The following is a 21829-nucleotide window of genomic DNA, read 5'->3' as shown; positions in this document are numbered from 1 at the left end:
TTACTTTTAGTCTCTCCTGATCGTGAACTGCCCCCCTCAGCTTCCCAGGAGAAATCCTTTGAGACTTCAGGATTGCCTTCCTAATCTCAGACCCCCGAGGAACGCGTTTCAGCAATTGAAGGGGCTCTTTCCTCTCTCGTTCCTTCAGATGAGTGTCCGTGGAAGGAGGATTCGATGTATATCTACGTCCCCATCCGTCTGCAAGAGCCTGATGGCTTCTTGGGTCCACATTGTAGGGGGATGATAAAGAGAACACTGAGTTTGGGGATCGGACAACGTCCTTTGTGTCACCCACACATCTGTAGAGTACTCCTTCCCTCCTTCCCTCCCTTGCCCTACTTGTGTCCCCCGAGAGGAGACTTTGCAGGAACAGTAGCTTTAGAGAAACTTAAAGAGCCTTTCATCCTCTCTATTCCTCCTTCCACACCGAGGACCGCAGAAAAACTGTCAGTTATTGAGAGTTTATCTTGATGGATTTGTGCGCTGTGCTAAGTGGCTGGTAGTTCATTTAATTCTCACAACTCTGTGAAATAACTGTTTTATTTAACCCCATTTTGTAGAGGTTGGGAAACTGCAGCTTGATGCAAAACCACTCGTTCGAAGCCTTGCATTTAGTAGGTGCCCGCGCTGGGTTGCAGAATCCAGCGTCTGACTCCAGCCCGTGCGCGTGGTTGTGTGCTTGAGGCTTGTGCAACTACCTGCACACAGGACAGAGCATGTTCCTGCATACCTTTCCTCCGGCTTGTGATTTCTGTCATAGGACTTGGGAAAGGTTCCTAAAGAGGAAAGCAGAGGGTGAGGGCAGAGGGAAATGGGATGGGTCTGAATACCGGAAAGTGTGTGTGTGTGTGTGTGTGGCGCGGGGGGATTGCTAAACGGAAGAGGGGAGTTGAGATAATAGTGGTGGCCATTGAGCTGAATTGTTTGCAGAAGCAAGGTGTGTGTGTGTGTGTGGGGGGGGGGGGTGCGCAGAAGTGGATTTAAAAGACTGGGACAGTGTGTGCCCTGGTTTTGTGGTGCTGTGGGAAGCGAATTAGTGGAGAATATTAGGAGCTTGAGAGCAGTGAGTTTTTGGGTTGTATTTATGAGGTGCTGGGAAAGAGTGAAAGTATTGAGGGGAGGGGAGACTAACCTCTGGAATGAGGGTTACTGTGAAGGTTATGTGTGTGAGTGAAGAGGTGGAGTGTGAGACTGGATACTGGGAGAAGCAGTGGGGGGCACTGTTATCAGCAAGCAGTCTGGAGAAATCCTAAGGAGTTGAGGACCTAGAGGGGTTTCGTGTGGGCAAGCTTTGGGAAAATGTGGAATCAGGAAAGAGAAAGCATCGTTTGTTTCATAGAGCCTGTTCTTTGATAACAGTTCACAGTTTAACATTTGAGGAAATAACCCTAACATACTTTCCATGAAAGAAATTCAACTGCATTTGTAAGTGTTTATCAAATTTTTGGATTTGTGATGAGGAATATATATAGTGACTTAGTGCACAGTGAATGCTGTATGAGTGCTGAGTATGGTATTTACAGCTTTCTGGGGTGTCATCCTTGGATTCTTGGAAGGCAGCCTATAGTATAACAAAAACACTTTCACTTTTGCAGTTGATATTAATTTAGCTTCCTGGGTCCAAATGCCCAAGTTTTGGGGGTTATAAACATATAACATTAAAAAAGAAACATTTTTGTTAAATTGTTATCTGTATACAGTAAACTGCACTGATTACTAGTACACAACTTGAAGAATTTTAAGTATACGTCTTTTTAAAAAAAAGATATATTTTATTGATTTTTTTTACAGAGAGGAAGGGAGAGGGATAGAGAGTTAGAAACATCGATGAAAGAGAAACATCGATCAGCTGCCTCCTGCACACCTCCCACTGAGGATGTGCCCGCAACCAAGGTACATGCCCTTGACCGTAATCAAACCTGGGACCTTTCAGTCCGCAGGCTGATGCTCTATCCACTGAGCCAAACCGGTTAGGGCTTAAGTATACATCTTGATGAATTGTCACAAAGTGAACACAGTTCTGCAACTACTACCTGGATTAAGAAATAAAAAATTATTAGCATTCCAGAAGTCCCCTTTATGTTCTCGCCCTTCTCTCTCTCCCCTTTTCTCTGAAGGAGTCACTATTCTGATTTCTAACATAAGAGATCAATTTTCACCTATTCTTGAACTGTATATAAATGGAATCCTGCAAAATGTATGATTGTGACTGGTTTCTTTTGCTCAGTATTGTTTGTGAGAGTCATAGGATATGTGTGTGTATAAAACGTTCTGTTAGCATTAATTCATTGTCTTTTTATTTTTGCCTGTAGCTTTTGCAAAATTTCAAAGGTTTAGATAAATTGGAAGTCCAATTAATTTTCCTTTAAATAATACCTTTTGACAGTCATGTAATTTTAATATATCCCATGCTATTTAATAAAATGTTAATGTTTCTAAACAAATAAGCCAACCCTATTGATTGAGAATTTCTACTAAAGTTGATTATTTCAAAGCATAGATTCAGTGGTTGCCCAGCTTATTTCTAAGGCAGAGTTTTTCCAACTTTGGCACTGTTGACATTTTGGGTGGGTAGACGGACGGGGCTGTAAGATTTTTAGCCCCACTCCTGGCCTCTACCCACAGTGTACCATCAGCACCTGCCCAGTCCTAGCAATAAAAAATGCATCCAGATGTTGCCAAATGTTCCTCAAGGGGCAAAATTACTCCTGGTTGAGAACCACTGGTCTCAAGTATACTTTCATTTTAAGATAGAGAGTATCACTGCTATTACTACTCATTTATTCTATTCTTCATTAATCTCATTGCTTCTAATGACTGTAATGTTATAATAGATTAGTTCCAGAAGTATTGGACCACCCCCCACCTGCCTCCAGAAAAAGACGTTTGTTTTTGCTTAAAGAAAGTTCATTAAATTATGTATAATACCTAATTTATTTCTCTTATTTTAATCTGCTTGTCTAAAAAAAACACACACACACACACCAAAAAACTTTAGTTAAGACTTTATAACTCCTGATCCTTTATATGTATGAGTACTCACTATAGTCTGATAGCTACTTGACTGTGTCAAATGAAACTACTACTTAGTCTTTGCCTCCTTTTTCTTCTCTGTGATCTTATTTTAACTGTAATTTCAGTATGAACTAGTCACACATTTTGAAGACTGTTTTTGCTCTGTAATTTTTGGTTGTGGTTCCTAGTGAATATGAGTTCATGTGAAGAGTAACTTCCTTTACACCCTTAGATTTAGGAGTTTTGAAATAAAAAATGTGTTTTGTGATAGAGACATTTAATATTCCCTTAAAAGTTTAATTGAGAGCATTTCTTTCCTTCCTAAAGACTTCCTCACTTGAGTATAACTTATCTATGTTTCTCAGATACTTAGAGTGGGTGTGTGCAGGGGGTGCTTTTTAGTGATTGCTTAGTGACCCTTTTTGGGGCGTCACATATTTCTTTAAGATTTGGTAGAACCTATAGGCTCTTTCCTTAGAAAATGCACTTACATACATACATAAACAATTTTGCATGCAGGTTTGGTTTCCTTGAAGTATAAATAGAAGAGCTCAGATTAAATAATCCTAGCCCACTTTAATCCCTTTTTTTAAAAAAAGTTAAAAGATTTTGCAATTTAATATTATTTTTCTTAGTTGTCCATGTCTCTATCTATCTATCTATCTATCTATCACATTTTGTATAATAATATTTAGTTACTAGTATGTTTAACTAACCCCATATGTAGACTTTTGGATTCTTCAGTTTTTCTCTATTACATTGTTGCAATGAGTATTCATACCTAATTTTTGTAGGATAAATTTAGAGCAGTGAAATAACTCAAAGAATGGAGATATATATATTATATATATATAGTGTATAGCAAACACACACACACATATATATAAATATAACTATATATAAAATAGTTATATATAACTATTTTAGCTTTAGAAAATATTAGCAGTTTCCAAAAAGGATATGCTTATTACACTGCTACCAAGTTAGGACCTGCATCTCTACATTTTGTCAACTTTGGGCATCATACATTTTCTCAGTGTTTTCCAATCCAATTTTATGTATACAGGTTTTATATATGTATTTTACCTACATATACATATACATACAGGGGTAGACAAAAGTAGATTTACAGTTGTGAGTACACAAAACAGTTTATTCTTGTATTATATAAGAATTGCATTATTTTCCATATGAACAACTGTAAACCTACTTTTGCTCATCCCTTTATTTTTGTTATTTAAATAAGCATTTCTTTAATTATTAGTTATATTTTAATAGCTTTATTTTTGTATATCAAACACTATGTTAATTACATGATCTCATTTATTCTTATACAACCCTATGAATTTCAGTACCTTTACACAGATTTATGTAGCATTTCTTTAATGAATTCCTTGTTCATATCTTTGCCATTAATTTTTCTGATTGTTTACTTATGTTTTTCATTGATTTAAGAACATTTTTTCTTGTCTTTTTTTTGGAAGGAGGTGGGGTATATTAATGCTATGAGCCTTTATCTTCCTTGAATTTTTTGGGGGAAGTGAATGTCTTTATTGTTATTATTTTGTCTGGCCATCATCTCTCCTGCACTTACTCTGATCACTGTAACTTACCCGTCTTTAGGAAATTGCTTCCCCTTCTCCATGGTTGTTTTTTTTTTTAAATTGAGATATAATTGACATTAGTTTCAGGTGTACAACATAATGCTTTGATATCCTATATAATAAAAGGGTAATATGCAAATTGACACTAACAGTGGAACGACCAGAACGACCGCTTGACCAGTCACTGTGAGACACACTGACCACCTCTTGGTCCCTTTCCCCAGCGGGCAGGCTCCCATCGCCCCATGGTGAATGGGGAACCAGGGGTGGGTGGCGGTGGGGGACAGGGCCGGCTGCGAGATGGCCCTGATTACAGGCCAGGCCTAGAGACCATACCCACACACATTTCGTATCCCGGACCTCTAATTTTTATATATTGTGGAATTTTAAAATAGATTTTATTTTTTAGAATAGTTTAGGTTTATAGAAAAACAGTGCAGAAAGTTCCTTTATATCCAATATCCAATTTCCTTGATTTTTAGCATCTTTCATTAATATGGCAAATTTTTACAATTTATGAACCAATATTGATGCATTATTATTATTAACTAAAGTCAATAGTTTAGATTTCCTTAGTTTAAAATTTGTGATAAAATATACATAACATAAAATTTGCCATATTTATTATTCTAAAGTGTACAGTTCAGTGGCATTAAGTACATTCTCACTGTTGAGCAACCATCACTATCTTCTTCCACAGTGTTTCATCATCCCAAACAGAAACTGTACCCATTAAACAATAACTCTCCATTCTCTCTTCCTTATGTTCCTGGTAAATTCTGTTTTCTGTCTTTGAATTTGCTTCTTCTAGAGACTTAACATAAGTAGAATCATACACTATTTGTCCTTTTGTGTCTGGCTTATTTCATTCACTTATTGTTTTAAATGTTCATCCATGTTGTAGCATGTATCAGAATTTCATTCCTTTTATAGTAATAATTTATTATATGCATGTGCTACATCATTTTAACCATTCATCTGTTGATAGATCTTTAGTGTTTGCCTAGTGACCTTTTTCTGTGCCAGGATTTCATCCTGAATACTATATCGTATATCACTAGAGGCCTCGTGCACGAAATTCGTGCACAGGTAGGGTCCCTAGGCCTGGCTAGCAATCAGGGCCAATCGGGGCCTTCTGGCTGCCAGGCTGGGGCCTTCCTTCATTCCACACCGCCCCAGGTGATCAAGCACATGTCATAGTGAGCCATCGAATTCCCAAGGGGATAATTTGCATATTAGGCTTTTATATATATAGATTGTTTTATCTCGTTAGCTTTCTCTTGGTTGTGACAATTCCTTAGACTTCTATTTTTGATGACTTTGACAGGTTTGAATAGTAGTCAAATATTTTGTAGGATACCTCCTTTATTAGAATTAGTCTGCTATTCCTCTCTGGTCTGTTCTGCCCTGCGCTTATCTGTGAGACATCTCGGTGTTTCAGCTCTAGACTAGCCTGGGAAAAAGCAATCTTTGGTGGAAAGGGAATGTGTGCTCCTAGAACCAGAGGGGAGCTGACTTATCTATATATATAAAAAAGCTTAAGTGACCATTAGGACCGGATGACCGGCTGGTAGCTATGATGCGCACTGACCACCAGGGGGCAGACGCTCAAAGCAGGAGCTGCCCTTGGTAGTCAGTGTGCTCCCACAGCCAACCTCTTGCGGCCAGCCAATCTCCTGCAGTCCTTCCACCCGGCCAGTCTGCCCAAATCAGCCCTGATCGCTGGCCAGGCTGAGGGACCCCACTGGTGCACTAATTTGTGCACTGAGCCTCTAGTATAGATAGAAGTCCCCATCCTTGGTTCCCGATTGGTCTGTCCTCATGCAAATGAGGACTCCACATTCTTGCTATTTGATTGGTTCAAAAGGCACTGTCCTGATTGGTTGGTGAAGAAGGTTACGGGGATATAGCTTTGTAGCTCAGATTGGATGGAGAAAAACTCAGTCCTACTGGTTGAAATAGGATTCCAGGAACTCCTTTATAAGGCCTGGCTCAGATGGCAGAAACGCTGCAGGCAGACTGTTCAGTGCAGGCCTCTTCCTGAAGTGCAGTTTGAACGAGAGGCCCCTGTGTAATAAAGGCTGGGCTTTGTTTATTTGTTCTTAAACTAGAGGCCCAATGCACGAAAATTCGTGCAAGAGTTGGCCTTCCTTCCCCAGGCTGCTGGTACTGGCTTCCCTCCAGCACCTGGGACCTCGGACCCGGGCTGCCTTCCCTCAGGTCACCCGCAGGCACCTGGAACCCGGGCTAGCTTCTCTCGGGCCCCAGCTTTGTCAGGAAGGATGTCCAGAATGATGTCCGGAAGATGTCTGGTCTAATTAGCATATTACCCTTTTATTATTATAGATTTGAACCCAGTTAGTTAGTGGGAGCTCTTCTTTTTTAAAAATTGATTTTTAGAGGGAGGTTGGTAGAGAGAGATATGTAAGAGAGACATATCAACTGGTTGCCTCCTGCACTTGCTTGGACCTGGGCCAGCAGTGAATCTGCAACCGAGGTACATGACCTTGCCTGGGAATCAAACCTGAGACCCTTTGGTTTGCAGGCTGACGCTCTAACTGCTGCACCACACTGCAGGAAGCTGTACCTTATTGGGAACATATACCCCTGCAGTGCAGTAACATGCTATGCACATTTATTTCTTCCACAATATTTACTGAGCCCTTCCTTGTGACTCAAATAAAAAATAATATATAGTTGTATATCTATAAAATAAAATGATGGCAATTTTTGAGCTTCTTTGGATCTTGTAAACAAAATTATATGAGGAAACTACAGAAACTCAAATCAGCATCCTAAAATCATTATTTTTATGTGACAAAAGCCATTAGGAATTTAAGAATTTTTTTTTGTTTTTCCTGTGAAAATGTTTAGTTTTCCTTTGAAAGGAAATACTATGCTCTTTTTTAGTACTTACTTCTCCACAGGGTCACAGTTCTTAACTTTGTGGCAGAAAATTCAGAAGTGAAACTGACTGGAAATAGAGTAAGAGCAGAATTGAAACTAATAAGTTGGGCCTGAAATGTGTAGTTAAAAAAAAAAAAGTTAGGTCTCCATAATTTCCAAATGTGTACTTTGATAATCTGTGTATTTTTACTTGTCAGACATTACTACTGGGGGTGTGGTAGGAAGGTGGCAGAAAGAAATATTTGTAATTTTTAATGTACTCAAATATGTGCAGCTACTAACTAGGGTTGTTCTAGAAAAATTAAAGACATTATGTTAAGAGAGGACATTTTAGCTTTTAAATTTTATTTTAGGTTTGATGACCTCAGTCATATCTGAGGCAGAGTTCAACTTGTTTAGTGCCTTGTATTTTAGCAGCTACATCCTTATATTATCCAGGTAGAGGAGCACACGGAGAATGGAAAACTTGACATTGGAATTTTAAAAAATCATAATTTATACTATACCTTCTTTTGTTGATTGATTGTTTGTTAATCTTCACCGGAGGATATTTTTTCCCTTTTCCCATTGATTTTTAGAGAGTGGAAGGGAAGGAGGAGAGAGACAGACATCTATTGGTTGCCTCCCCCACCTGCCCTGACCTGGGCTGGGGATTGAACCTGCAACACAGGTGTATGTCTTTGACCGGGAATTGAACTTTGACCCTTCAGTGTGTGGACCTACACTCCAATCACTGAGCCACACCAGTCAGGGCTATAGTATACCTTCTTGATTCAGAATTATATAACCTTGTTTTCTACCTTACTTTAAGATGGAAACATGAATTTTGAATCATTGAATTTTATAGATGCCCAATCTGAAGCACTCGGGTGAATCTATTTCCCTGGCCGTAGCCCTGGCCTGTTTATTCCGGCCCTCAAGGAGTTAATAAAGAGTATTCATAAAACAGATCTGAGTTGAGTGTCATACTGTTCCTGCTAGCAACAGGGACCTGACCAGATCCTGGGTCTCTCATGAGCAGTTCCACTGTGCTGGGCTGGGTATTTTGAGAACTTGATTCTTAAAGTTATCTTTGCTTTGACACATTACACCTACAGCTTTGAGGATTTTAAGCTAGAATGAAAATGGGAGAGAGGCTGCATTTTAAACTTCTTTTTATGGGCAAACACTCAGACTCCACCCCATTCCTCTCTTATGGTGTGAAACTTTGGAATGTCCCTCTGTAGTTTACGTGAACAGTCTTCCTGTTTTGTCCCTGGGTACTTACCATGCCTATCCTTTTTCTACTTAAGTCCTGATTCTTACCTCTTTAATACCATCAGATGATTTTGGGGTTTTTGATGCCAGGAATTTTATTCTGTGTAATATTGCCATTGACCTCATTGACTAGTGATGTTATTAGGCATTGAAAACTCTAGTTCAGTGCATTTTTTTTTTTTTTTTTAGGCTGAGAGATAATGCTAAAGCTAAGCATTGGAATCCAGCACTTAGGGGTCTTGGTCTGTTTGTTGGTCCATTGAAATATCTGGCACTTTCCCCCACCATGGTTTTAGAATGTCCTAAAAGATACAGTTAGACTTAAAACAAATAATGTCAGGAAGCTGAAACCAGCAGTTACCTTTGGCGTTTGTCGGTAGACTCTTGAGTAAGAAAAAAGAGAAGATACAAATAAGTAAAAGTGGAAATCAGACTTTTATGATCTATTATTTCCAGGACAAACTTGGTGTTTTTTAACATGACTTTACTTTTTTTGACCCATAAGTAATTCATGTGTTCATTTTAGCCTACGTTAAAACTGATTTTAAGTCCAGAAGTAGAAGAAACTTTGATTTATGTTAGGCACAGGATTAGAAACTATATGTCTTGTTTCCTTTATCTACTTATGTCTTTTAGAGGATACGAATTATTTCCTGTCATAATTGCAGTCATTTTTTTTTGTATAGTACAGGAAAAGTAAACTTTTAAAATGCAAGGATTATGAAAAAACTTTTTATTTTTTTTACTTTGTCTACCTTACTGAATAGAATAATGTCATTGAGAAAATTGGTACTGCTGTCATGGGTCCAAAGTTCATGTGTCCAACACTTCAAAAGGCTAAAAGTCAAACGTCAGAGTTTGGAGTAAGGAGAGGTTGATTAATTGAGAAGATGCCAACTGAGAAGATGGGAGTCCTAATCCTCAAATCCATCTTTGAAAAGTACAGAGTTCAGGCTTCTTTTATGTCAAGGGAAGTGCAAAAGGGAGGGCAAGAGTGATTGCCCACTGCACATATCTGGGGCAGCAGAGGTTGGAGGAAGATTGTACTAGTTGCTGTGAATCTGGTTACAAGGTTCCTACAGATCTTTGGTAAGCAATACTGTACATACTTTACTTATCTCCTCAAGCCACAAGCAGAATTCCTGTAATGAGTAGCGTGCCTATATGCAAGACTAAGCAGAAGCTATTAGCCTGAGCCATGGTCACAAAGCAGCTTGAACAAGATGGAGCCAGAGGGCCCTAGCATCTTACTGTTACACTGCTTTCATCCACTAGAATGTTAATGTTTAGGAATATATGAGAAGCAACAATATGAAGAAGACTTTCTAATTTTTCATCCTGAAAATAGATCACAAAGCAAGGGAGGCAGGTAGGCTATGTGGTGCTCATTACAAGTTTAGGATATTTTACAGGACTATACACAGTATAGGATAGAATTGGTTCCACTATAGAACTGTACATATAGGTATTTCAGGCTTGTTTTCATGAATTGACTTAATGGAAAGTATTCTGTGTGGAAGGTTTTTAAAATATACATAAAAATCAGAACAGATGTCTTGCTCTGGGGTGACTATTTTACTTTGGATATTCATATATTTCTATAAGAAACTATGAGGCTGATTGTTAGATGGAACACTAAAATTGCATAATTTCTTAATTGCACATTAGCTGCATTTTTGATATACAAACTCGGCTATATATATATATTTTTAATTCTCACTCTAGGATATTTTTCCATTGATATTTAGAGAGAGTGTAGGCAAGGGAGAGACAGAGAGATAGAAATATCAATGTGAGAGAGGCACATTGATTGGTTGCCTCCCGCACGTGCTTCCACCAGGCCAGGGGTCGAGCCTGCAACCAAGGTACGTGCCCTTGACCAGAATGGAACCGGTGGATCCTTCAGTCTGCGGGCCGACGCTGTATCCACTGAGCTAAACCGGCGAGGGCCAGATTCAGCTATTTTAATACTATGTAAAGATCATCTTGGTTTGGGATAGTGGAATGGGGAAGGAAGGTCTGGAAGGTTGTCTCCAAAGTGGAGATTCTGAAGCTGAGTCATGAAGAAGGTTAGGTGTTTGTGTACTTAATTGTATTCACTTCACTGCAACTTTGTGATGACCATTTGCTGCCAGGTTTTCCTCCAGTCAAGACTCAGGGTTCCTTGTCACACAGCATTACAGAAATACCTTTAAAAATCATTCAAGGACAAATTTCCCACTCTTAACCTTTTTGCAGTTTGCCATGCTGTCTTGTGTTTTTTAGTATCTAATCTCTTTAAAACCATTCTCATAGTATTTTTCACCACAGTAGTTAGAACCATCGCCCCCATGCGACAGTTGAGAACAGTCAAGGCCCAGAAAAGAACGTGGAGGAGGTTGAGCTCATACCCAGCTAATTCTGGTTCTACATTCAGAGCTCTTCCTGTCCTCTTACTCTGTTTGCTTGTTGTATTTAAAATACAACTTTCCGATTTCACCTTTGCCTCATTCTTCACAAACCTGTATAGTTCCAGTTAGGTGGGTAGATTTTGAAGCTACAGGGAAACTGACCGCAGAGACTGAGGAAACTCTGAGGGGATCGATAATAATAGTCCTGTTATTAAACTGTCTTATGTGCCAGCAGTGTGTCTAAGCACTCCGCAGTTACTTCATTTATTCCTCATTACAACTCTGTGAGGTAGAAACTGCTATTAGCTCCATTTTTCAGGTGAGGTACCTGGCGCTTAGGTTAACTATATTCCCAAGTGAAATGGCAGAGCTAGAACTCAGTGTTTGGGTAATTGGAATAAATATCTGATTTTGAACTGAAGTACCCTTTGCTTTTTCAGGTTGATTTAGTCAAATTCAGTTTGTACAAGGGAGTCTCTAGAACTGTACCCTCGTGCTGTCGTGTACAGATTGTTGTACAGGAGTTAGTGTTCATGCTGTGTGTGGCTTAGTCTGTCTGTTCAGCTATTCCTCTCGTGGCTGAGCATCTATAAAAGTCCTCCCATATTATTTGCTTAAAGTCAAAACTTGTTGGTGCAGAAGTGGAAATGGGGCAGAGGCCAGGACTTTTATTTTTATTGAATCTATGTAAACTTCTGGTTTATTGTCTAGTTCTTGGCACACCATGTGGGTACTCAAGAAATGTTGAAATACTTTGGTTTCTTAGGGTACAGTGTAGAGGAGAGAACTGTGAAGCTAGGAGAATGTTTGTGAATGGTGAGTTTATTGGGACAGATTAGGATTAAAGGTTGTACTGGAAAGTAGTTCAGGGCCTTTGGATTTCTTTAGTAAAGCTTGATTATAGAGGGAGGGCCTTATTAATTAAAGGCAACCTGGGTTCTAAGGCGAAGAGAAAGAGGTAAGGGGAAAAAATAATCGAAGTGAAGACATGAATATTCTGGGTTAGATTTACTGAGTTAGAGTTTGCTAGTCTTGGTAGGTTCAGTATGTTAACATTTAAGAGAAGGAAGCTGGTTTTTCATAGTATAAAGAGCAGTAGCTTTAGAGGAATTAATAAAGGATGTGGAAAAGAAGAAACATATGCCAGAGATATTATGAAGAAAGAATTGATGAGCTGGGTGGCTGATTAGACATGGAGGTGGGGATGTGGACATCACCCAGGCAAAGATGTCTCAAAGGTTTTGGAATAGTGTATCTGGGAAGCAAATATACAGTGTATATACACAGCCCAAGAGATTAAGCCTGGATCCAAATCTTGATTTTGCTACATACTAACAGTGTGAACATGGGTATGTATGTCTCTCACTTCTAGTATCTGAAAAATGAGTAAATTAATGCTAGTTAAACCTAAAATTTACATACAAGTTACCTAGGGATGTTATTAAAATATAGATTCTATTTGAGTAGGTCTGTGGTGGGGCCCGAGATTCTGCATTTCTAACAAGCGCCCAGGTCACACTAAGCAGCAAAGACTTAGATGACTTTGCAGTGGTGCAGTTCTATAATCCTGTTTATCGAATGTTTATCCTTTGGGGATCTGTTCTATGCTTGTGATTTTTATCACCTCTGTTTAGATAAATGAATTCCAAAACAGTCTCTTCATTTCAGATTACAAATGCCTAAACCAATTCATCATCTTACCCTGATAACCACATCCCTTTCTTGACATCTGTATTTCTGTTAATACTTTATAAAGTCCTTTACAATTTTTCAGGCAGCTTTTACATCCATTATTTCATTTGATCCTTAACCCACAGAGGTAGGCATGCAGGAAATATCATATCTCCATTTTAGGGAAGGGAAACAGGCTCAGAGAGAGTTAAGTGATTTGCCCACTAGTGAGTGATAGAACCACCCTAGAGTTTAGAATTATTGACTCTAGGTTGAGGTCTTACCACTATGTCACACTGCCACTAGTAATGGCTATCACAGATTTAATAATTGGTTGCCATGTGTTTTTAAAAATGTAAATTTAGGCCCTAGCCAGTTTGGCTTTGTAGATAGAGCATCGGCCTGTGCACTGAAAGGTCCCGGTTTCGATTCCAGTCAAGGGCACATGCCTGGGTTGTAGGCTGGATCCTCAGTAGGGGGCATGCAGGAGGCAGCCAGTCAATGATTCTCTCTCATCATTGATGTTTCTGTCTCTCTCTCCCTCCCTCTCCCTTCCTCTCTGAAATCAATAAAAATATATTTTTAAAAAATGTAAATTTAGGGCCCTGGCTGGTGTGGCTCAGTTGGCTGAGCACCATTCTGTGCACCAGAGGTCGCTGGTTTGATTCCCCCTCCCCTCTCTCTCCCCACCACCCTCTCCCCCTCCCCTTCTCCCTCTCTCCCCTCCCCCTCTCCCTCTAAGTATGTCCTTGGGTAAGGATAAAAATAAAAATGTAAATTTAGTTTTATTTAAAAAATAGATAATAAATTCATGTGGAAAATTTTCAAAAGGTCTATAAAGGGATACAGTGAAGGCCCTCTATATCACTCTGCTCCAATTACCCATTTTCCCTTCCCTGGAGAAACCAGTGTTGTTAACTATATTTTATGCATCTCCGATAATTATATTCTTTTCCCCCTTATGAAAAATAAGTGATAACATGTAAAGCATACTGATTTTATAAACTTTTGTATTTTTTAAAAATCTAATGGTATATATTAGAGATTATACCAAATAGGTCTCAAAGAACTGCCGCATAATTTATTCCTTGTGGCACATAGCATTTTACAAAGGATAGACCATAATTTAGCTACTCCCCTATTGATGGGCATTTAACTTAGTTCCAGTTTTTTGCTAATACAAACAATAGTGTATTTTATACATTATATTGCATATCTGCAAATATATATATTTGGATATATATATAATCCTCATCCAAGGATATTTTCTCCATTGATTTAAAATATATATATATATTTTATTGTTTTTTTACAGAGAGGAAGGGAGAGGGATAGAGAGTTAGAAACATCGATGAGAGAGAAACATCAGCTGCCTCCTGCACACCCCCTACTGTGGAAGTGCCCGCAACCAAGGTACATGCCCTTGACTGGAATCGAACCTGAGACCCTTCAGTCTGAAGGCCAGTGCTCTATCCATTGAACAACTCGGTTAGGGCTCCATTGATTTTTAGAGAATGGAAGGGAGCGGAAGAGGGGAGAAAGAGAGAAAGAGAAAGTGAGAGAAACATCTATGTGAGAGAGACATATTGATGGTTGCCTCCTGCAAGAGCCTGGACCGAGCCATGATTAAACCTGCAACTCTGGTATGTGCCCTTGACCTGGAATTGAGCCCTTGGCCCTTCAGTGTGGGGGACTGATGCTCTAACCACTGAATCACACCAGCCAACCCTCTGCAAGTATATTTTCAACGTAAGTGCAGAAGTGGAAGTGCTTAGTCAAAGAATATGCGCATTTATAATTTTCGTAGATATTGTGAGATTGACATCTATAGAGGCTTTACCAATTATACTCTTTTCTGAAAGTGCCTGTTTTGCCACTGCCTTGCCTTTGAATATAGTTTTAACTTGCATTTCTCTTATGAGTGAGGTTGAGAATCTTTTCATGTTTAAATGCTATTCGTATTTCCTTTTCTGTGAATTATCTGTTAATTTTCTTTGCCAATTTTTTTTCTGCCGGGTTGTTGGACTTTTTAAAAAATTGATTTCTAGGAACTTTTTGTTTTAGTGAAGTCTTTGTTATGTGAATTAAACATTTTTTGTTAGGTTCTTTTTTCCTTTTATATTGCATAGGATAGTTTGTTTTTTAAGGAGAAGAAACTATTTTTAAATTGATTTTAGAGAGAGAGGAAAGGAGAGGGAAAGAGAAACATCAATGAGAGAGAGAAACATCGATTAGCTGCCTCCTGCATGCCCCTTACTGAGGATCGAACCCACAACCTGGCATGTGCCCTGACTGGGAACAGAACCAGGGACAGAACCAGGGACCTCTTGGTGCACGGGATGACACTCAACAAACTGAGCCACACCGGCTAGGGGCCCGTAGGATAGTTTTTTTTTTTTTTATTTTTATTTTTATTTTTATTTTATTTTATTTTATTTTTATTTTTTTTAATTAAATCTTTATTGTTCAGATTATTACATTTGTTCCTTTTTTTTTTTCCCCCCCATAACTCCCCTCCTCCCAGTTCCCGCCCCACCCTCTGCCCTCACTCCCCACCCACTGTCCTCATCCATAGGTGCACGATTTTTGTCCAGTCTCTTCCCGCATCTCCCACACCCCTTTCCCCCCCAGGAATAGTCAGTCCATTCCCTTTCTATGTCCCTGATTCTATTATAATCAACAGTTCATTCTGTTCATCAGATTATTTATTCACTTGATTCTTAGATTCACTTGTTGATAGATGCATATTTGTTGTTCATAATTTGTATCTTTACCTTTTTCTTCCTCTTCCTCTTCTTAAAGGATACCTTTCAGCATTTCATATAATCCTGGTTTGGTGGTGATGAACTCCTTTAGCTTTTCCTTATCTGTGAAGCTCTTTATCTGACCTTCAATTCTGAATGATAGCTTTGCTGGATAAAGTAATCTTGGTTGTAGGTTCTTGGTATTCATCACTTTGAATATTTCTTGCCAATCCCTTCTGGCCTGCAAAGTTTCTGTTGAGAAATCAGCTGACAGTCGTATGGGTATTCCCTTGTAGGTAACTGAGTTTCTTTCTCTTGCTGTTTTTAAGATTCTCTCTTTATCTTTTGCTCTTGGCATTTTAATTATGATGTGTCTTGGTGTGGTCCTCTTTGGATTCCTTTTGTTTGGGGTTCTCCGCGCTTCTTGGACCTGTAAGTCCATTTCTTTCACCAGGTGGGGGAAGTTTTCTGTCATTATTTCTTCAAATAGGTTTTCAATATCTTGCTCTCTCTCATCTTCTGGCACCCCTATAATTCTGATGTTGGTACGCTTGAAGCTGTCCCAGAGGCTCCTTACACTATCCTCGCATTTTTGGATTCTTTTTTCATTTTGCTTTTCCGGTTGGGTGTTTTTTGCTTCCTCGCATTTCAAATCATTGACTTGATTCTTGCGCTCCTCTGGTCTGCTGTCGGGAGTCTGTATAATATTCGTTATTTCAGTCCGTGTATGCTTAATTTCTAGTTGGTTCCCCAATATAAGATCGAGGGTCTTATTAGTTTTCTTGTAGATCTCATTAAGTTTATCGGCGGCTTCTAAACAGTTCTTGAGAGACCTTAAAAGTGTGGTTCTGAACTCTATATCTTCCATTGACAATTTTGTCCTGTTTCTTTGTCTCCGCATTTTGTTATGCTTCCTTGGTGCACCCCCTAGTGGTCTTTGTTCGCAGTCTTATAGTTAAATCTTGATTGTTGTAGCTAATTCCAGGGAGGGTTTGACCTCCAGGCCAAGTGGCTATGAGAATCAGCTGTGTCAGCAGTGCGAGAACTTCTGTCCTCTAGGGAGGTGCTAATCTAGCCTTTGCCTGAGGCTATCCGGCAAATGCCTGTGTGCAGGGCTTGGGCGGGGCGGGTCGCACAGGATCAACAGGGTGGGCTGGAGAGAGCAGTTATGGCGGCTCTCAGTCCTGTCCCCAGGGGCTCTGCCTCTCTGAGTCCCAGCACCCACTGCAAAGCTTGGAGAGAAAGCTGCACTCGCTCTGACCGAAGCCAGACAGTCCCGCTTCTCCCGTTTGAGTCTGGGTCCCTAAAGACTCGCCCGGATCTGGAGCTCAGAGTCTGCAACTCCCTCCCGATTGAAAACGCCAACCGCGCCCTCCGCCGCCAGCCCGCTCCGCGCACTCCGCACCTCAGAATTTGACTTCAGCACTGCGCCTCCTCTGAGTGTCCGTATGCGTTTCTCTTTCCTCCTAGTTGTAGGACTTCCACTCAGCCAGCGTTCCTGTGGTTCTGGGTGATGTCCCTTCCGTTTTTTGGTTTCACTTTTGAAGTAGTTGTTCAAAGCAGCAAACTCCGGCTTTAACCTATGCCGCCATCTTGGTTCTCTCGGATAGTTTTATGCATAATTTAAAAATATTTTGTGTAGTAAAACGTATTAATTTTTTTCTTTTTATAGGTTCGAGTTGTATGTCATTCTTAAAACTTTGAGATTATTATAAAATAATTATGATTTCTTTTGGTAACTTTTATGCTTTAATTATTCACATTTAAATATCTTTAAGTTGTTTGGAATTTGATATAAGATATAGGAATATGTTTCCTACTTATATATGTTTCATTTCTTTTTTATTTTCTGGTGGCTACTCTATTGTCCTGACATCTTTATTTATTAGGTTTTATTTCCCTAGGGCCATGGTCAGCAAACTGCGACTTGCGAGCGAGCCACCTGCGGCTCTTTGGCCCCTTGAGCGTGGCTCTTCCTAAGCCTTAGGAGTACCCTCATTAAGTTAATAACAATGTACCTACCTATATAGTTTAAGTTTAAAAAATTTGGCTCTCAAAAGAAATTTCAATCATTGATATTTGGCTCTGTTGACTAATGAGTTTGCCGACCACTGCCCTAGGGGACCTTTGACTCCCTTATCTCTTTTATCAATCTTCCCTTCATCCTCAACCATATCCATTATCTAATTAGCCCCCATTAAGTCCAGAGGTCGCTGGACTTAATGAATTTATTATCTATTTTTTCACATGAATTTATTATATATTTTTCTAGGATCCTATATGATCTTACCTTTTTCTGTTCTTATTGATATTACTTTAAACTTTTTAAATGGACATTTCAGTGAATAATGAAATATGTATATTGAAATGTATACAGTATAGACAATTGGTTCTAGGACCTCCCTCCACCCCTAATACCAAAATTTTCAGATGCTCAAGTCCTGTGCCACCCTCAGTACGGCCAGGGGTCAACCTGAGGGGGCTCAGTGAAGTATTAAAAAAGACAGACGAGAATAAAGCTGGGGCTAGGTGGGACGCTGCTCTCTGTTGGAGAAACAGTGCCACAGCCTGCAAGCCAAGTCTTTATTTTATAGCCAGATTCCTCGAGGCAAAGTAAGGGCGTGGTCAAGATGTTTACAATAGTCTTGCCGGTTTCAAATCTACTCAATTACATGCACCTGAACTCCATCAAGTTTTGTTTTGGCAGTACTTGCTGCACTTCCCACAGCCCATATCACTCAGCCACGTGGGACCACTGGTTTGGACCATAAGGTCAAGCTTACAACCATAGCCTTTGGCTATAATTGTGCTGAGAGGGCTTTGCCCTCCACGCTGGGACTTGCACGTGGCTTTGCCACGAGAGGACCGTGCCCTCTCATTAGTCTGAGGAGGCTTGAACCTGTCCAAATGCTGTAGCCACTCTCCACAAAGTCCCTTATAAAAAAATGGTGTAGTATTTGCGTATAACCTATATTTGTATGCAGGCTACAGCAGGGATTGCCTGCGCATTACTTCATTTGTGTGGATTCAGCATAGTGCTCATTGGTGCATAGCAAACTCAAATTTTGCTTTTTTGGAATTTATGGGATTTTCTTTTTTAAGAATATTTTCAGTCTGCAGTTATATTATATATAGAGAAGGTATATAATGAACTCCCAGGCACCTATTACCCAGCTTCAATAACAGTCACCTCATGGCAGATCTCCTTTTATTCATATGTCTACCTACTTGTCCTCCTTCCCTCATCCCAATTGTTTTGAAGCAGATTTCAGACATAATATTAATTTAGCACAGGGACCACTGACAACCGCCTTCCAATTTTTTTTAAAGATATGTTTTTATTGATTTCAGAGAGAGGAAGGGAGAGAGAGATAGAAACATCAAGCTACCTCCTGCATGCCTCCCACTGGGAATTGAACCCTGACCAGGAATCAAACCATGACCTCCTGGTTCATGGGTCAATGCTTAACCATTGGGCCACACTGGCCAGGCATGTCTTCCAATTTTTATTCTCCAGATCATCCTGTGTAATTCTGTGTCTTTCTTCCTTGGTCTTACATTTCTAAAGTAACAGTGCTCTAATAAATGCTCACTGAAAAGTACACTACTGGATATTTTTTAACCTCAAATTGGCCTTTTTGTGTGCATAGACTCCAGTACTTTCATAAAATTACATATTCTGAAATTAGGGAATACCATGTTTGTATCCCCACAGTTCCTCGCATAGTCTGCGAAGGAAATACCAGCAAGATAAAACAGAAAAGAAAGGGAACAAGAGAGGATGGATGGAAGAGACACGCAGAGGAAGACACCAGATCTGTCAGTATAAGCAACTGCTTCTTAGAGCACCACTACCCAGAGGAAACATAGAGGGAAAAAGGCAGGTTTGGGTCTTCCACCAAGATTTCAGTGAATAGGATGGAGGGAAAAAGCAAACACCTATAAACACCTAGAGCCAAAACCTATAACAAAAGTAGAAAGTTCAGAGCTAAATTTTGGAAAAGCCTGTTTTATAATTTAGTAGTGCTTAGTAAATGACAATTAAATTCTAGAACTGATTTGAACTTTGGTGAGAGCAGAGTTAATGTCAAAAGAAAAGCTTTAGTCCCAAGGTTGTGTAATATGCTTCAGAGAAAGCTGGCAATTAGGGATAAGTTACAAAGTATTTTCTGAGAGATTAGAGTTGGTGAGTTGTTGTTTAAATTTGTAACATTCGCTGTTGGCACCGTTTGCTTATAGCCGTAGCACCAGGCACTAGCATTAACGCGTTTTTGTGTTCTTTCAATACTTTTCACAGAGTCTTTCAGGTGGTATAAAAGATTAGAAAAAATAGATGATTGATAGTGCTATGACATAGGCTTTTGTATTTTTTTTTTTTTTAAAGATTGACCTAATTTATTAAGCTTAAATTCTCAATTCAGTAAATAAACATTTTTACCTTCTGTGGAAATGTGGAAAACTAATTTCCTCTCAAGTTTGCTTTTGTTGTCCCTCAGAACAGTATACCAAAGTAGCAGTAATCTGAAAACAGATTCCAGTTCACTGGAAACAACCTGGACTTTAAATCTTCCATGCCATGTAGCCCCACCCCAGACTGAGAAAAAATATCTGACCTGAAATGAGTTGAAAATAGGAAAGGCGGGAAGTGTCTAGAAGTTTGACTACATTTCCAAACCAGATATTACTTTAAAAAATTATCCTATATAATGAAAGCTTAATATGCTAAGTGTCTGGTAGTCCATTCAACCAATCAAAGCGTAATATGCTAATGATATGCTAAGGCTGCTCAACCGTTCACTATGACGTGCACTGACCACCAGGGAGCAGACAGTCGACTGGTCAACCAGTTGCTATGACGTACACTGACCACCAGGGGGCAGACGCTCTGACTGGTAGGTTAGCTTGCTGCTGGGGTCCAGCTAATGGGGACTGAGCGAGACAGGCTGGACATGCCCTGAAGCCCTCCTGTGGTCCCTCCCCTGCTGGCCAACCTCCCAAGTTCCTCCCCAGCCCTGATTGTGCATCAGTGGGGTCTCTCGGCCTAGCCTGTGCCCTCTTGCAATCCAGGGCCCCTCAAGGGATGTCGGAGAGCTGGTTTCGGTCTGATCCCGCAGGCCAGGCCGAGGAACCCCACTGGTACATGAATTCACGTACCGGGCCTCTAGTCTCATAATATTTGTGATTATCTACATTAGGGTCAGCAAACAGTCACTGTTTTTTATAACAACTGATGAGGTAAGAAAGGTTTTTACATTGTTAAAGGATTGTAAACAAACATAAACACTAAGAATGTGCAGAGACAGGATGTGCCCTGAAAAGGGGAAGTCTTTACTCTTTGACCTTTTATGAAACAAGTTGGCCAACTCTTGATCTACATCATTCAGGATACAAAGTATATTTCTTTACATGAACATTTAAAATTTCTTGCTCTCTTGTTTTTCTGTATTGGCACTTTTAAAAAAATGGTTATATAGTTAGTTTTCCTTTGTATGTGTGTACCACAATTTAAGAGTGGTTATTTATTTTTTGCTTTTATAGCCAATATCGGAATTAGCATATTTGTGCACATTTTTGTGACTTAGGGAATTGCTTGGTCAAATATTATATGCAATTTAAAGTTTGATAATTATTGCTAAATTGCCCTCCCATCAAATTGGATCTTTTTATATTTCTCCCAACATTGTTTTCCTTACTCATATAGACCTTGACCGAGATAAAATAGTTTGACTCTTTAATCAGATAGGTCTCTTCATTTTCTGTTGCTGAGTAACAAAGAATTTAGTGGCTTAAAACAACATCATTATTTATTTTGCTCACAAATATTCAGGTCAGTTTGGGCTTGGTGGGGACAACTTTTCTGTGCTTTACTTGATGTCATTCATTCCTGAGTGTCAAAGGCTGGGGACTGAAATGGTCATATGTCTGCTTTAGCTGGGATCTCATCTGGGGCTGAGGAGAACACCACGGAAATCCTTTCCATCTGGCTGCTTGGCAGCCTCGTAGCAGGGTGACTGAATTCCAAGGAAGAGCATCCTATAAGAGGACAAGGTGATTATATGATTTAGCCTCAGAAGCCACCTAGCATCATTTTTACCACTGTCACAGGCCTGCCCAAGTTTAAGGGAGATGGAACATAGACCCCCACTTTGTAATGGAGAAGTGGCAACATCACTTGTAAGAGAATATGTGGGATGGGAAGTATTGGTGCAGCCATTTGGAAACGGCAGTCTGCCATAAGGTA

At 39.7% G+C, this 21829-nt stretch overlaps 1 protein-coding gene across 10 annotated transcripts in view; it reads left to right on the top strand.

Annotated features, from left to right (window-relative positions):
- Positions 1 to 21829, top strand: part of UVRAG (UV radiation resistance associated) — a 277758-nt gene that overhangs the window by 701 nt on the left and 255228 nt on the right. For 4 of the 10 annotated variants that reach the window (XM_036324919.1, XM_036324926.1, XM_036324927.1 and 1 more), the window contains exon 1: positions 19159 to 19407. The exons of 2 other annotated variants lie outside the window; for them this stretch is intronic. In XM_036324919.1, the coding sequence (XP_036180812.1) occupies positions 19174 to 19407 (234 nt within the window). In that variant the 5' untranslated portion in view covers positions 19159 to 19173. Of the gene's footprint in view, positions 1 to 19158; positions 19408 to 21519; positions 21637 to 21757; positions 21827 to 21829 lie in introns of those variants that run through there. 4 more of the 10 variants (XM_036324923.1, XM_036324924.1, XM_036324921.1 and 1 more) reach the window with 4 other exon arrangements.

Source organism: Myotis myotis, unplaced genomic scaffold (assembly GCF_014108235.1).
Source record: "Myotis myotis isolate mMyoMyo1 unplaced genomic scaffold, mMyoMyo1.p scaffold_m19_p_10, whole genome shotgun sequence".
NCBI classification, from domain to species: domain Eukaryota; kingdom Metazoa; phylum Chordata; class Mammalia; order Chiroptera; family Vespertilionidae; genus Myotis; species Myotis myotis.
Note: the sequence above shows the minus strand (reverse complement) of the source record. Positions and strands in the feature narration are given on the sequence as shown.